The 17764-nt window shown below is 35.3% G+C and overlaps 4 protein-coding genes across 4 annotated transcripts; all 4 read left to right on the forward strand.

Moving 5' to 3' along the window:
• Positions 1–1195: 1195 nt before the first annotated feature.
• On the forward strand, positions 1196–4066 carry RO3G_07512 (uncharacterized protein; the record flags this gene model as incomplete). Its single annotated transcript, XM_067662102.1, has 11 exons — positions 1196–1280; positions 1328–2014; positions 2081–2278; positions 2402–2825; positions 2877–3006; positions 3056–3099; positions 3177–3181; positions 3335–3350; positions 3458–3573; positions 3675–3800; positions 3891–4066. 11 exons carry the CDS (start codon positions 1196–1198, stop codon positions 4064–4066), a joined length of 2007 nt encoding a protein of 668 aa, XP_067518203.1.
• Positions 4067–7580: 3514 nt separating this feature from the next.
• RO3G_07513 (uncharacterized protein) lies at positions 7581–10537 on the forward strand (the record flags this gene model as incomplete). The annotated part of the gene is made up of 10 exons (XM_067662103.1): positions 7581–7989; positions 8041–8678; positions 8748–8904; positions 8956–8986; positions 9127–9251; positions 9311–9483; positions 9546–9913; positions 10032–10141; positions 10192–10342; positions 10507–10537. 10 exons carry the CDS (start codon positions 7581–7583, stop codon positions 10535–10537), a joined length of 2193 nt encoding a protein of 730 aa, XP_067518204.1.
• Positions 10538–11467: 930 nt separating this feature from the next.
• Positions 11468–12553, forward strand: RO3G_07514 (uncharacterized protein; the record flags this gene model as incomplete). The annotated part of the gene is made up of 4 exons (XM_067662104.1): positions 11468–11492; positions 11540–11595; positions 11714–11894; positions 12009–12553. 4 exons carry the CDS (start codon positions 11468–11470, stop codon positions 12551–12553), a joined length of 807 nt encoding a protein of 268 aa, XP_067518205.1.
• Positions 12554–14115: 1562 nt separating this feature from the next.
• On the forward strand, positions 14116–14973 carry RO3G_07515 (uncharacterized protein; the record flags this gene model as incomplete). The annotated part of the gene is made up of 4 exons (XM_067662105.1): positions 14116–14119; positions 14293–14408; positions 14461–14588; positions 14631–14973. 4 exons carry the CDS (start codon positions 14116–14118, stop codon positions 14971–14973), a joined length of 591 nt encoding a protein of 196 aa, XP_067518206.1.
• Between the last annotated feature and the right edge of the window lie 2791 nt (positions 14974–17764).

The raw sequence follows: 17764 nt of genomic DNA on the forward strand, positions 1-17764 counted from the left end.
AGCGCATTCGTTTAACAAGAGGTCTTCATTAATAAGCCAAAATATAAGTATTATATCAAGCTTAAGTTAAATTCCTTAATACACTCCAATTAATTTGGAGATGGTTGAATACTACAGAATTTGCAAAAAATTCAAAAAAAAAGGATTCCATGAAGAAAGAGAAATCCTTGCTAGTCATAAGACGAATAACAGAGAATACTATAATAGAATTCAGGAATAAGCTTGATTTACAATTACTGCACTTAGACTTCTCCATCCCATTATTGGTGCAATATGCTTGATATAACTTCCAAAGAAGATTAAGAAATGGCAAACACCATCCCCTTGAAACAGAATGGAAAGAATAAGAAGCAGAAGTAGACATAGACAGATGCCAAATTTTGTTCTATTTATTATTCAATCCAAATCCTTTGTACAAAAATACTGACTCAGTTTACAGTTATCATTCCCAAATGGATATGCAAATAGTGACGGTAATTAAATCATGCTTTTTTAATTATTTATTTGCTGAAATTTATTAATGACGAGGTAAAGGATCTATAGTTTGAATAACAAGGGCGTACATCTACATATTCTTTTTGAAGTATCAAATCTATAAATGATGAGTCATTTTCAATTGACTTCTCCGTCCACAGAAACAAAAGTATGAGCTTTTATTACTTCAAATAATCTGCTAACGCGTAACAGATATTTACAACATTGTTTCACTTTAAGCAGCCGCATGTACCATTCAAGCTAAAAAATATTTAACCCCCGCTTCTTACTATATCAAAATCTGATAGTCAACTGAATTCCTATGGCCATTTGCTGATTTTTATGCATTCAAAGTTTTTACCTACTGCCTATTTTAAAGCTAAAGAAACCATCATGACTGATAACTCAACAATCCATAGATTGTGAATCATAAGCAAGCCAAGTTTAACACAATTAGAAATAATTTCTTAAAACAGCACATGTAAATCTTTTTTTAAATGGTATTGATTGGCTCAGCAGCAACAATAGGCAAACACAGTCAATTATTTTACAGAATAAACTAGGTGTACACAATCTAAAGATAAAAAAAACTATTAGCATGGTTTATATAAAATAAGGTTTGCTTTAAGCTGTGACACAAGTCGTGAGAACAAGTTATAAATCACCAAACAAACGTGCGAGTGCTTTTCTCTTTCTTCTTTTTATTCAAATCTCGTATACAATGTCTATACCCAACAAAAGGCTCCAAGGCATAAAAGCACATATAAGTCCAGATGAAGATTCGCAAATATCAAATGTTGAAAGTTGTAAGACGAAAAGGGTTGAGAAAAAAAAATTCTAAAAGAAGGTTTAGTGAGATTAAGACGAAAGCATGACCAAGTGCCGTATCATTCCCCATTGGATCCTCTTCGCTTTCTGTTGAGAAGTTCCATGGTGTTTGCGGAAAAGACTGCAGTTATACATCGTCAACGTTCATATACCTACAGGGAGTTATCAGACCGTGTGAGGCGCTTGGCAACTGTCCTCATTAAAGCATATCACGTCAAGAAAGGGGATCGTGTGGCTATTCTTTGCCAAAATATCCCTTCTAACCTTGAATCAATGTATGCCATCCCAGCTACAGGAGGTATTATGGTACCCGTCAACACAAGGCTAGTAGCAGAAGAGATTGAATATATACTTAGACATTCCGGAGCAACTTTGTTGATTTTGCAGCAAGAATTTGAAAGTAAAATGACAAATGCCATCAAGTCTTTGGTCAAAATCATTTATGTGGCTGACTCGGACAATCCCAATCAAGACCCTTACGAAATGATGTTGGCCAATTGCAAAAAGCCAAAGCTGTGGGATGAAATGCCCCTTCTGAATGATGAAAATGCTGTTTTCTCAATTAATTATACATCTGGATCAACTGGCCGACCAAAAGGAGTCATGGCTAGCTACCGTGGTGTATATTTGAATGCACTGGGAATGATCATTCAGGGTGCACTATCGACAAACACAGTATATTTATGGACAGTACCCATGTTCCACTGTAATGGTAATCATGATGGAATAGTTTTATATACTTTCTTGCTCATGTATCGTATTTAATTATTTATTTCAGGATGGAGTTTTCCTTGGGCTTTGGTTGCAGTTGGATCTACACAGGTTATGTTGAACAAGATTGATTATAGTCTAATTTGGGATTTATTGATAAAACATAACATAACTCATTATAATGGAGCCCCTACTGTGCAAAATGAACTGTGCAATCACAAGAAGGCTGTCAGATTAAATCACCCAGTAAGGGTACTTAGTGGAGGTTTTTTCAATTCTGCTCCTTTTTTGCTCACATTCAACTAATATTTTTCAAATATGTCAGGATCCAGTTTATCAAGCACTTTAATTAGATGTATGCAACATTTGAATTTGCAACCTACGCAAGTGTATGGCCTCACTGAAACTTATGGGCCTGCTGTCTTAGGGTATGATGTTGCTATCCTTAGCGAATATAATGAAGAAGAACAACAGAAAAGATTGGCTAGACAAGGATATAATACTATAATATCAGATGAATTACGTGTATTGAACAAAGATTCAGGATTAGATGTTACGGCTAATGGCAAAGAAATCGGAGAGGTATGCTTCACTGGAAATCTTGTTATGCTAGGATATTACAACGATCCCGAAGAAACAGAAAAGGCCTTTAAGGGTGGCGTGTTTTGGTCTGGAGACCTTGCAGTAAGACATCCTGATGGGACAATAGAAATCTTGGATCGCAGCAAAGATATAATTGTTTCTGGAGGAGAAAATATTAGCTCGATAGAAGTAGAGAATGTAGTTGTGCAGCTAGAAGAAGTTATGGAATGGTAACTATGCAGTATGCATCCTAGCTTTTGATGTTACTGATTTTGTGGTAGCGCCATTGTGAGTGAGCCAGATGACAAATGGGGTGAAAGACCAGTTGCTTTTGTTGTACTGAAAGCCGGCAAAACACTAACGGCCGACATCATTTTCGATCATTGTCGCAAGCTACTTGCAGGCTACAAGGTATTAATTTAGTATGATAGAAATTAAGTCGTAACTTTCGCTTTAATAGTGCCCTGAAAAAGTCATCTTTATCAAAGAATTGCCCAAGACAAGGTATATTTGAATAGACTGTAAGCGAAAAATTAATACTCATTTTTCATATATTTAAAAACAAATATTTGATATTGCAGCACTGGTAAGACATGAACAATCGCTGAAAAACGTAACGTGTATTTATTCTACGAAAACAGGAAAGACACAAAAGTTCATATTACGTGAAAAAATATGGGGAAATCGAAAAAAACGAATTAATTAGAACAATTGTGTAAGCTCAGCTACTGTTTTATAGTTTTAATACAAGAGCAGTAAGAATTACAGGCTATAGTCACTTTATGGAAATGAAAATAAAACCATAGTTGCGCATTTTTCTGATGTATTTTTTAAAGAGGCTTTTATTTATTGTAAATTAAAGGCATAGCCACTTGAAAAGCATAAAGCATCACACTGAAATAGGTACTTTAGGCTGGTTTAAGCAGCAAAAAGTACGGAAAAGAAAATTAGGGCAAAAGAGACCATTGCATCAACAGAGTGAATGCTAAGCATTAAAAAAAAAGAAGGATAACTGTTAAATACATTAGTTTAGGTTTAATATTATAGTTACCTTGTTGCACTTATAAGAGGTAAATTAGTTGGAATGGTGGTTGGAACACTAGTACTTGATACAGAAGACGAGCTAACTGAAGCACTGCTTGAGAGGCTAGTACTGGATACTGAAGTCAAAGTGGTTGAAGAACTGCTTGCAGGACTTGAGCTTGGTACAGACGATGAGCTGGAGGGGATGCTACTTGTTGAACTTGAAGATACAGTGGTTGTTGGCTGAATGCTGGACGTACTACTTGGAACAGAGCTGGTAGTAGAAGGAGGAATTGAGGTTGAATTCGTGCTTGAGGTAGGTGATATACTCGAGGTCGTAGATGAAGTAGTAGTCGTATGCTTTGAACCCTTGCTGCGAGTACGTGAAGTGTTCTTATCCTTGTGGCCAGCCCGGTCATCCCAGTCATTCCAGTCTTTGTGCTTATGATTATTGTCGTGATTCGCATTGCTTAAAGCAAATAAGCAAGAGAGAAATACGAATAATAAAGTAAGGAATGTATTGGATATTTTCATTTAATTAAAAATATACAAGTATTTGAAAAACTTTTAAAATGAATTGAAGCAAAAAAAAAACCCAAGCTTATATAGAGGTTCAACAAATCAATGGCAATACAGTTATTGGTTTGCATTTGTATTATGGGTTAATCAAAGAAATGATCAAGCATAAAAACCATATTTACAGCATGGTACATATCTGTTCGCTTCAACGTATTCTCCAAGTGAAGAAGGTCATGCTTCGGCATTATTGTGTATGAACTAATGCTCCAAGTATCAATGTCTGAATGACTATTTACAGCTACTAAATGTACTCTGACTCTATATGCGACTTATGAAGCAGTATCGCGTAAAATAGTGTCATGATAGTTTCATTGAAAATTTTTTCAAAATGCAGCCAAAAGAAACATGTTACAGCTGGCATTTCCTTTTTTTTTTCCAAGTTCACAAAAAAATATTGATGATTGTAATAATACTTGTAAGTAGATAGGCATTGTAAGTTTACTTTAGTGGACTTACACAAACTCATGAAGAATGATCGATAAACACATGCTTTTCGTTTTATGTTTAAACATAATGCACCTTGAAATGACTTTACAATTAATGCAGCAACCATATAACCTAGAGAGTATGTTATTTTGTTACAGACTTTGTTAAAGCTTCATGCTTTGATAATCTTGCAACATTGCAATATAAAGCATAGATAGCACTTTCTCGATTCAGATTTGCTAACGCTATTTTTACTCTCGTTGAATTAAGCGTTTTATAATGTGATCACCAAAGAATCTGTTTGGTGTTACCTTAGTACGACTTCATTTTATGTAATCAAAAACAAAAAAATAATCCAACGAGAGCACTTTCAATAGACAAATATACAGCAGCAACCATAAACACTTGTGTACTATTTAGAACCTAGTTACAAACTATTTTCAAAGCTCTTTTTCGCCATCCAAACTGTCTATTGCATCATTTAAAATAAAAGTTGAAGTTGGTATCACTTGTATATACGCGTTACACACTATTTTTGTATACTTTCTTATCAATGTAAATGGACAAAATGGTGTGACCCAATTGAAACCAAAAAAGGGAATTCAATCTAATGGTTTTTTCGAGTGATTTTTTTTAAAAATTTAAATGCTATTGATTTATTATATCATATTGAGGGTAAGGTCTTCGTTACGATTGTTCGCTCGGACCAGACCAATTGCCATAAAAAAGCTTCTTTTGGGATGAAGGGTAAAACAAATTTAATGGGGTAATGTGTAGAGTATGGCAACATCCTTAATGTTTTGAGAACCAATTTACAAAAAATTGATCTTGTGGATGTATGATCTGATTAACTATATGGTGGTGAAAGTGTTACAGTTCAAATAGGATAGAGTATAGAATTAGCAAGTAATGTATCCAAGGAGCAACTACAGGATTTAAAAGAAGTAATATAGAGTCTCTTCAATAGTACTAGACATCTACCAGCCGTTGTGCACTTTGAGACGGTAGGTTGCATGCTTTTTGTGAGCGTCTGGATCAGATGGAGTGGACGAGACCTGAATTCGCTACCAAGAAGACATCTAAGGGTGTCATCTTAGGCAATGGCTACGTTTGGTTCTTGCTATTGACAAGCAAAAGGCTGTACCAAGAGGAGCCACTGATAGATAACAGAAAACAGGTTTCTGGGTTACTTTTGAGACTTCAGATCCTGCTATAGGGATTATTTCTTGATGGGCTTGAAAGTCTTGAGACGGCGCTCCTTGACTGGAAGGGGCTATGCTTTTCCGTATTGAGAGTTTGTATGGTTTATACCATTGTGGTGTCTGCCATGTTATAGGTGTGGCCTGAGTTTTATCAGGAGAGCGTCTGTAGGTAACAGAAAAGATCGAGCTTAGAATATTTATTCATTCTTTCGTAATTGGCAAATGTAAGCAAAAAAAAAAAAAAAAAATAGATTTGAGCCAATCAGTATACTGTTTTTTAAATCCATTTTTTTTTTGTCCACAATTGCATTTTTTTTTTTTTTTTTTTTTTTACTTCAGCCTTGTTGTTGTATGCCCATTTTTGATCCCTAGCACGAATGTCGACGAACCCTTCGGCTAGAACACGAGCAGTGTATGGCACATCTTTAGTAGAATCCCAATCCACCCCTAGCAATACACAATATATACCAGATAGACGAGATTCAACTGCGCCTCTTATTCATACACCTCTTGTTCAAGTAGAATCCCTCGAGACAGATATTGACTCCCCTTCTTTACATCAAGAAGGCTTGTACAGAAGAAGAAGAAACAGTGAATCTAGTTTTACCGAGAGCGATATGAGCGATGACAGTGATGCTGAACTCGATTCAAGCGATGAATACCTTGGCGATAATCAGACGGATAGACATGCCAATGACATTCGCATTCACGGGCTAAATGATATACCCTCAGATGATTGCCTTGAGCAAGTGTTGTTATTAGAAGAAGAGGATGTTCAAGTGAAAATTTACGGATACAAGTATAAACGATTCAATTTGATGCTCTATAACATTGCTTCTGTCTTTTCCTTGGGTCTTGTTTGGCTTGCTTTTAGGTGGATTCCCCAATGGTATGTTGCATGCATTGGTACCAAGGTACCATTGAAAGATGCAGATTGGCTAGTGTTTGAGGTAAATCATTCAATGTACGCAAAGAGAGAGTATAGGCTTATTCATTTGGCATACAGAGCCAATATAATGAGATAGAAATCATTAGACCAAATCATGAGTTATATGGGGGAACAGTCGGATCTGTATTTTCATATGACCAATTAAAGCAAGAGATAGCAGATCTAAAGCTGGATTCAGAAACACAATCCCGCCTTTTGAACACAGACCAGAAAATGAATGTTCTTATTCTGGCTGAATATCGGTACATTCGATTGGCCTTTCATCCAGGTTTATTTAAGTTTCTTATTGTTGGGTAAAAAATGAATTGACGGAGACTTGGAGTGTTTAACTAACGGTTTGTTTAGTTTTTGGAAGGATAGAGCATGGAACTCGACAAAGAATCTGAAGACAGGATTATCCTATGAAAAATACCGTACGCGCACATCCGTATTCGGCCTTAACCTTATCAACATTCAAGAAAAACCAACAATGAAGCTTTTAACAGACGAAATATTGAATCCATTTTACGTTTTTCAAATTGGAAGTATATTGCTTTGGTGTATGGATGATTATTACTATTATGCTTTTTGCATCTTTATTATAAGTGCTTTTAGTATAACCTCCAGTCTAATTGAAACGAAACAGGTAATTTATTTTTTCGTTAAAGGATGAGAAAGAAACTGAGTTGATTGTAATAGACAATGAAAAGAATGAAAGAAATGTCTTGGTTTGAGTGTAAAGTGAGAGTATTTCGAGCTGGCTCATGTAAATTAAACTTCTGCTTACATTATTTCGGGTTATTAAGTTTCTGTGTATAGGGCAAAGTATGAGCTCCATTCAGCTTGTTCCTGGTGACTTGATTGACATTGCAAATGTTCATACTGTACCGTGTGATGCTATGCTTGTATCGGGTGATTGTATATTGAACGAATCGATGCTTACAGGAGAGTCAGTACCTGTTTCAAAGGCGCCCATCAATGACCTGACACTTCGTAAAATCAATTTATCCTCTTCAAGTATACCTGCAGAGGTCTCGAAGCATTTCTTGTTTATGGGCACTAAAATGGTGCGAGTTAGAGGAAGCGACAATGTGTCTTTAGCAACAGCCATCGTCGTTCGCACCGGCTTCAACTCGGCAAAAGGAGCACTGGTTCGAAGCATGATGTTTCCCAAGCCAAATAATTTCAAGTTTTATAGAGATTCATTTAGATTCATCGGTGTCTTGTCCATCATAGGTAAGAGAAGATTGTGTACAATACTATTCAGTTATTTAACTTTGTTCGCAGCCATTATTGGATTCTTGATTTCATCTGTTAATTTCATTCGTTTGGGTATCGACAGCACCACGATGATTCTCCGTGCGTTGGACTTGATCACAATCGTTGTTCCACCCGCACTACCTGCTACATTATCCATCGGTACAAGTTTTGCTATTGGCCGATTAAAGAAATTAGGTGTTTTTTGTATTTCACCACCAAGAGTGAACATTGGAGGAAAGATTGATTGCATGTGTTTTGACAAGACGGGAACGTTGACTGAGGATGGCCTAGACATTCATGGTGTTCGTGCAGTCTCAACGAATGAAGATAACAAAAAGTTTTTTGAAGAAGAATGCAAGTCTATCACATTCATGAGCTTAAATGATAACAGCAGTGAGTCAACCAAATCAAAGATATTACAGACAATGACTACCTGTCATTCATTAAAGATCGTTGATGGAGAGCTATTGGGTGATCCTCTTGATTTGAAAATGTTTGAATTCACACGCTGGGAATTAGAAGAGAGTGGAGGTGCGTCCTCTTTGGATTTAAAGCATCGAAGTGAACTAGCTGTATTACAAGCCAAGAAGAGCGCAAAAGTAGGCATTATGCCTACTGTAGTACGACCTCCTGGCAGCGGATGCCAAAACATCAACTTACAGACGGTTTGTATTTTTTTTTTTTGGATCCCAGTGATAATAGTAGATATGCTGACGATAAATTTGTTATTATAGGAAACCCCTGTTGAGTTTGGTATCATTCATACTTTTGAATTTGTATCAGCCTTGAGACGTATGAGTGTTATTGTAAGAAAGCTGGCAAGTCCGACAATGGAAGTATTTGTAAAGGGGGCACCAGAAGTGATGAAAGATATTTGTTTGCCCGAATCAAGTAAGTTATATTTTTATATAAAAAAGATTTGTATTCACTTGTATTTTAAAGTACCGGAAGACTATGAACAGAGGCTGTACAAGTATACACATAATGGATATCGTGTAATTGCATGTGCGTCTAAGCCATTAGTGGGTGTTAAATGGCATAAACTTCATAAGCTTAAAAGGTATTTTTAGAAAGAGAGAAAGAGAAAGCTAATGATTTTATTCTTTTTAATAGAAATGAAGTAGAAACCAACTTGGTGTTTTTGGGTTTCATTGTATTTGAAAATAAACTTAAACCTCGAACTATATCTGCAGTAACTACCTTAAGAAATGCAAACATTCGACAAATTATGTGCACAGGTAATATTGTATACCTTTGAATACAATGAATATTTATTGACGCGCATTATTTTATATAGGAGACAATGTATTGACAGCGATTAGTGTAGCCAGAGAATGCGGTCTAGTTGATCAGTCAGCTGAGATATACATCCCTCGGTTTCTGAAAGGAGCATCTACGGACCCTGATTCTGAACTTTGTTGGGAAAGTGTTATTCAAGAAGGTAAAGAGTTATCGATCGATACACTTCAGGTAAAAAACAAAACAAAAACAAAAGGAGCAAAATAACGATAGATTAACTCATCGCTTTGCAGCCAAAGGGCATATCGAATAGGTTACACTATGCAGAAAATCCTTACGATAATGGACTGCAAGATTATTACCTGGCTGTCACTGGTGAGGCTTTCCGATGGATGGTCGATCATGCACCGACTGAGTTACTTCAACGAATGCTTGTTAAGGGAGCGATTTATGCACGCATGTCTCCTGACGAAAAGCAGGAGCTTGTTTGTGAACTTCAAACTATTGGTTATTGTGTTGGATTTTGCGGTGATGGTGCAAACGATTGTGGTGCCTTGAAGGCAGGTGATATTGGTATATCTTTATCAGAAGCAGAGGCATCAGTTGCAGCACCTTTTACTAGCAACACGATGGATATCGAATGCGTAATTGATGTGATAAAGTAAGGAAAACTAGCTTCATTTCTAAACTATAGATCTATGACTCATGCGAATATTCAGGGAAGGACGTGCTGCGTTAGTGACCAGTTTCAGTTGCTTCAAATACATGGCACTTTATAGTCTTATTCAATTTACTTCTGTCACATTACTCTATGCCTTTGGTAGTAATCTTGGTGATTTTCAATTTCTATACATTGATTTGTTCTTGATTCTTCCTATTGCGGTCTACAGTAAGTTTTGACAAAGAGTGATTCGAAAAGATGTTAATTTGTAACCATAGTGGGATATACTGCTGCATGGCCACATCTTTATCACAAGAGACCTACTGCTAGTCTTGTATCCAAAAAAGTTTTAACATCGCTCATTGGACAGATTATTATCACATCTTGTTTTCAATTGATCGCTTATTGGACTGTACATCAACAATCGTGGTAAGTGTTTTCATTATATAAAGAAGGAGTTTACATGTGTTAATTGTTTTACGCCAATTATACAAGGTATAAAGCACCCATTTTTGATCCAAACGGAGAAAACATCATTTGTTATGAAAACACAGTACTGTTTCTTGTATCAAGCTTTCAATATATACTTGTAGCTGTTGTATTCAGTGTTGGACCACCTTATAGAAAACCACTTTGGACAAACAAGAGATTGATAGCAACACTTTGCATCTTGATCACTCTGACTTGCTGGTTTGTTTTGATGCCTCCATCGTCTGTATTGAGTCTTATGGAGTTAAGAGTACTGCCTTTTAAATTCAAAATCTTCATTCTCTTTCTGGGTGCAGCTAATTTGGGCATCAGCTTACTTTGTGAAAAATATTTGTTTACACGATTTGCTTCAGCTGTTTCAAAATCAAAAGATAAACTGAAATATATGGTCAACTCAAGAGATGGTTATTCTGTTGTGGGGAAACAGCATAAAAAAATATATAAAAAAGTCATGGATGACATGGGTATTCATGGCAACAAATAAAAAGTTATTTTTAACAATAATGAACAGTAAAAAGGTTAAAAAACAAGGGGGGGGGGAAGGGGAGAGCAGGAGACAAATGACGCAAACAGGAGTTAAAGAGTGAAAGAGAAAGAGAGATAGAGTGAGAGACAGAGCGAAAGAGACGATTGTCCCAGAAAACTTTAAATAGAAGGAGGAACAAAGAGCGTTTGTGTGTTTCTTGCTTTTCTTTTTCTTTTCTTCTTTTTTAAATGATATCACAACCTGAATACGAAACAATAGACAATGTATCTCTTACAGATTGTTTTAATTATAACTCACTAGAATACATCTCACCTAATAATACAGACGTAATGTTATACGATTGGAATAATTATATGGTCACTCCTCGCTTAAACCACGATCATCCAGAACGTGGAATAGCTGGATTTGTTTCAAAATTATACCAGTACACATCCTCTCTCTTTTTTATATCTGACAGAATATCTAACTCATTTCCCTCCTTTTTTTTTTTTTTTTTTTTTTTTTTTTTTTTCAAAAATAGATGTTTACAGGACAATGAACAAAGTTACGCACGCTGGTGTAAACACAATGGGATTGATATGTTTATTATAGATAACATACCAGGTAAGTTGAATGGTTAAATTCAGTTTATATTACTGACTCTTTATTAGAATTTACTGAAACTGTATTGCCTAAACTATTCAAACATTGTAAATTTGCTTCATTCGTAAGACAATTAAATGTAAAGTTACACAGATCATAAAAAAAACCCATTTAACTTATGCAACCTTTTCCAAACAAAGATTTATGGTTTTCAAAGGGACACAGATGCACGTAAATCAAAGGATAGTAAAGGCAGAGACACATGTCGATGGTATCATAAATACTTTAGACCTGGTCGTCGTGATCTTTTCCACTTGATACGCAGAAAACCACCTCGTTATTCTCGTGGAAGAAGACAGCAACGGGTTGATAAGAACTCTGAAGTCATCTTGAGTATGGAATCAGAAGATGAAGTCTCCGAAAGTAATAAAGACCAAAGACGGAACTCTATCTCCTCTATTTCCTCCTCTTCCGTGACCCTGCATCCAACAGCTCCCCAGCAGAGCAGTCGTGAGGGATCCCAAAGTACTTTTTTAGTTCAAGGTCCAGCTATCCTTTCACCCTCAACCACCTTAACTCCCAGCACACAGTATCAGCCACTCTATTATCCAACTGATCTACCGTCTTCTTATAGCATAAGTCAGCCTTTGGCACAAAAAGAAGCCTTTCAAAACCAGCTTGCCTGTTTACAAGAGAAATATACAAGAGTCTACACTGTTCTGACAGACGAAATCAACAGAGCTTATAGCTTTATCGAAGCTCAAAAATCAAGAATCAAGTTCCTTGAAAATTCACTCCAGCAGCAGGGTTCACTGAATGATCCAGTTCCATTGGCCTATCGTTCTCCTTCATCTTCATCCGTTGATGGCACAAACATGGTTTTGCAAAGCCATTGCCATGAAACCTATTCTACTCCTTTGTACAATATAATTCAACAAAGCTATCTGTCTCCTTCGCGTTCTTCTTCTTCTACCGGTCATATGAACCCTCAAAGTATGTATATGCTATCAAATGAGGACCTTCAAGGTATTCCAACTTCCAATTCGTTATTACAAAATGATGATAATTCACTTTTATTGTAATTCAAAAAACTCATTTTCATATGGGGCTTTTGCAATCAAATCTATGCTCCTCTCAACGTGGTAACCTCCTTCTTTCCACGTTCGATTATTAAAGTATAAGCCAAAAAAAAAAAAAAAAAAAAAAAAAAAAAAAAAAAAAAAACCTGTAAGCCTAATTTTATGCTCATTCATATGTAAAGAAAACAAAAACAAAAAAAATGCAAACAAAATACAAACAAAACACGAAAAATTAATTACTTAATATCTTTATGTAAAAGTTACTATTAATAATACTGCCAATAATTTATACCAATCGCCAATAATTTAATAAACATTTAATACCTTCCTTTGTTTGTCATTCTTTGTGTCATCTTTGAACAACCTGTCACTGCACTGTTCCTCCTCTTTTGTGATTAAGTTCACGTTTGTCCATTCCCCTTTGAACCTCCTGTTATGCAACGTGCATAGAATTGTTTCGAGTGATAAGCTGCAAGGATGAGATTATGTCTAGAACACAAACAGTAACGCAACATGCTACTGCCTTCCCCAACTTCAGGGCCATTTACGACAATCGTATCATTTTGCTGATTTAATAAAAGGGAGATTCATGTTCACACAAGAAAGTTTTGTTGACGCTACTATGCCGGTGAAGACGATTGTGTCTTTCATAGACAGAGTGAAGCAAACATCATTAGACTCTTCATTTCAGTAGCTCATCTTGCTACTCATATCCAAGTGCATTCATCATATGCAATTTAGGGAGATGTAAATATTTTCACTTGTTTTCTGTCCTGAATAGTGAACATTATTGAATGCTTCTCATTAGAATGGCTATTTCATTTTATTTCCTTTAAATCCAATAAATTTAACACAGTGGGCATGAGCTGAAATTTAAGCATTTAAATTTTATATTATTTAGCATTAAAGAAAAAAGTATAAAGAGCTTAGCCATCATCTTTTGAGCTATACTTTGACGACTAATCATACATAGTTAACAGTTGATAAGCTTCGTAACAAAGACGGTCAAAGTCCGCAAATACGTTAAATAGTTAGATAGGCGTTTATGATCGACTTAAATAATACATAAAGGAAAAACTTTGTTATCAAAGATACTCTTTCTATTTCTTATTGAAAAGGTTCATCTCAATAGCTTCATGACATGTTGGTTTCGATCATAGTTAACTTAATTTTCTTTTTGACAGAATATTCAACATATTAGTGTTGGAATTTAAATATACAAAGGGTGTATGTTTACATGAATCATCAACTTACTGAATAATACAGAATGAAAGGCAACATACCAATGTCAATTTTTTTTTTTCATGCAATAATTTATGGAAAACGGAAAGTGAAACTTCACTGTTTTTCTTTCTTGATATTGTTTTTTATTATTCCGAAAGATGCCAAACCAAAGGATTCAATTAGATAAACCTGTTCACAGAATTACAAAAAACTACAATTTATTAGATGTAATTCGAGAATTTTTTTATTAGCAATTGACCTACTTAGCCCTTTTTTCTTCTTTGAAAGTAGATCTCACCAGTTCATTTGGACAGTACCATTAACTTGGCAGGAGCTGTGTTATGGGTAAACTGACAATACTTTTTTTCAAAGCATTTTCATTAACACAAAATAGCGTATGAACTTGTGCGCAGTGAGTGATGTTTTGTCTTGTACATTTTTTGTAGGTAAAAAAAAAAAGAAAGAATCATGAATTGATGATAAAAAAAATCCCTTTTGATTTATGCGTGGTTTTATAGCTGTCAATTATCGTATCCATGTATATGTTCTCGATAATATAAGCTCTTCTTTTAAAAACCCATGGAAAACATTAGCAAGTCCTCGAGCCATAAATACTGGCGGTGGTACAGAATCAGTAAGCAAGTCAACTTGAAATATTGACGGTGATTTAACCCAACTATGAATAGCCTCATGTTATCAACGCAATCAAGGTGTGTAAATTGCTCGAAAAGGAGGTCCTTGTCAGTGTCTCGGAATCGGGCGAAATCTGTATTTGGGAAACTGAAGATCTAGATAAACCACCGATGATATTAAGGTAGATCCACCATTTCTAAACAAGCTACTTAGCAAAATATAGAAACGAACATGAAACTTGGGGTATTGCTATTCATGGAGAACAAGGTCTGCTAGCCGTTTCATCTAATAATTGGAAGATCAAAGTATTCAATATAGTTGAATTAACAAAAAACGATTCGCGATTTGGAGCACGTACAAGTCCGAATGTTTTAAATGATACAGCAGTGATTCAACTGGAAGGACATGAACACAATATACCTTTTATTGATTTCAATGAAACTGGTCAGTATATTGCAAGTGTTTCTATTGATGCGACCGCTAGAGTATGGGACATTTGCTCTAAACAGATGGTTTCTTGTCACAAAGTGCCAGCTCACAGAAACCAAGATCAAGATACTTGGTAAATCTGGATGGTTTTACATTTTATTCGTTCCTTTCTTTCTAATTGGAAATACATAGGTGTTGGTCTGTAAAATTTATTAAACCTGGAAAGTTTAAACGTATCGTGTGCACTGATCCCAAGATCAATAGACGCTTCACTCAACGATTAGACCAAGGACGATCGATCTCTCTTATGAACGTTGGTTTGTGCCATTCAGCAAATGTTCCAGTATTTCCTGCGCTAGATATAGGCAGAGTATTGGATCTGACGGCAGAAGAAATAGATGATGAGGTTTATGAAGAAGACATAAATGAGGATTTATGGAACAATTCATTAATAAGACAAGATGAATCTGTCTTGGTGGACTATATACTTCAGCAAAGAGAAAGAAGCTCTAACAACAACAGCAGCGATAACAATACGAATAGTGGAGATGAAGATCGTGATGCTTGGAACGAACCTGTACAAGGGGTAGAGGAAATCATCCCGGGAGCAAGACCTCGGGCTTTTACCTTTCGAGACGGATTGGATGCACGATTGGAATATGCAAATGATAGAAGATCCAATTCATCCACCTTTATTGATCCAATAGAAGGAGGATGGGAACCCAGCCCGAATGAGAATGTGATCGATTGGGAATCGACTAGTGATCTGCCCGAAGAAAATATGGATATATTTGAAGATAGCAATGCACCAAGATATCATATATCTGGAACGACGCAACGACCAGACGATGAGTCAGTTAAAAGTAAAAAGACATCCAAAGTTAATCTTGGAGAATATCTGATGTTCAGTACGGCTAAAGATATCTTTTTGATGAGTACGACATTACCACGGATGACAAAGATTCGACACGAGAACGATGTAATCAGTAGAGTGGATGTTCGATCAGATAGATTGCTTTATATACTGGATAGAATAACAATGGTAGAATGGCTGCCAGAATTGGAGCTGTATATTGCCGCTAGTCAAAAAGGAACGGTGGCTTTAATGCGTATCTTGCAAGTGGAATTAGAAGATGGTAGGCAGATTTGCGTATTTAATAATGAATGTTATTTGCCAACAGATGTCTTACAGTCGACACCTTTATATGGTAAGAGAACAACATGATGGTGTATGTTATTCATTTTACTTTTATAGGAATGACAGTGAAAAAAGTTGAGGGCGAAAGATTTTCTCCAATAGCCTATCAAGTATTTTTGTTTTATTATGGAGGAAATGTGCTTGGTTACAATATTTCTCGTAAAGACTCATGTTTAACTACGAGTAATTTTGTTTACCTTTAATTGTTTTTTATTATTTTCAATGTTGATTGAAATAAAAAGACTATTCCATCTACTCAAAACGTGTCGTAATATTTTTATCTAACAACTTATGCCTCAAGTGGAAAAAAAATTGCTTGAAAAGAATAATAATCGTAAAAGTTTAAAAATTAGTGAAGACAGATAGGCATAAAGATGAAAAAAATTCTTTGGTTTTCTGTTTCACCTTTAACATGAGAGTGTTTTAGTTAGCTACCTTCTAACATCGTTTGATACGGCTATATTAGCAGTAACATTTTATTTTTAACTGAAATAGGTTACGCTTCCTCAACTACTTTAGATAGGATGCATCTAAGTGACTGAATGGCACGCTAAGATTCCACATGTACCTAGAATAAGCTTTATCATCTCTAAGCATACTCAAGTTGAACAAAGCTAACATGTCATCTCTCTCTCTCTCTTTATTTTATCCACCACATCTGCTGTATTCTACTCAAAGACTTGTCTCCTTTTAGCTTTAATAATAACTATATGAAATCGGTATGGTGGCCATCTGCTCTGAAATTTCATTTCGCTTCTTTATAAAGTTTGTTTTGACTTTTTTTTATCCGTATGAATTATACTTGAATCACTAAAGCCGACACGATTGTTGAGGTACTATGTTTTTCTCATTTATTATCCTTGAATGCAGTGTTTCTCATCGCTTGTCATCCAATGTCAAATCGAATACAAGTAAAACGCTCGCAGAATATGCACTGCGGTTGTTTGACGGATCAAAAAAGGGCATTTCCTTGATAGCTTGAGTGAAACTTTTCAATTAATAGCCTATGTATAACACCACCTCGGACAGACTGTCTGAAACTAAACCATTAGAGATTGTTGGATGTGGTAGTATACCAATCACATTTAAAAAAAATGTAAATATCGAGCTCTTCTTTTTCCAATCTTTTTTTCAGGAACACAGATCTGTAAAAAAAAAAAAAAAAAAAAAAAAAAAAAAAAAAAAAAAAAAAAAAAAAGTAGATCTTAGGTAGCGATGCATTAAATGTCAAGCCTTTATATTTTTAGTAATATTTTGCATTCATTTGATCATCGACTGCATAAGGTCCACGCAATTTGCTTTGTCTTCAAAAATCCCGTTCAGTTCATTTTCAAAATTTTACATTATATGCTTGGTGAATAGGATTTCGTTATTACCTGAAAGTACGCGATCAGAAAAGTAATCAGGCTTTATTACCAAAGTAAGAAACTTTGTACCCTGCAATTAATAACACTTTAAAAATGTTTATTGTATACGCTATATCAACAAGAAAACGTTCATTTTCAACGTTGATGTTGTCTAAAGTACGCTTGTGGATAAAAAAGCCACTTTTGCAATAAAAGGATAATTATCTTTATAGTTATTTTCCTTTTCTCTTTGTCTTTAATGCTAAAGATTACCCTAGAAGAATATCCATTTTTACAAGATAACAATACTTGCTTTTTTTTTTCTTTCTTTCTTTCTTTCTTGCTCTTAACTGCCACTGAAGCAAAACTAATGTTGATAAATTC

This window comes from Rhizopus delemar, genomic scaffold (genome assembly GCF_000149305.1).
Source record: "Rhizopus delemar RA 99-880 supercont3.5 genomic scaffold, whole genome shotgun sequence".
Taxonomy (NCBI): Eukaryota; Fungi; Mucoromycota; class Mucoromycetes; order Mucorales; family Rhizopodaceae; genus Rhizopus; species Rhizopus delemar.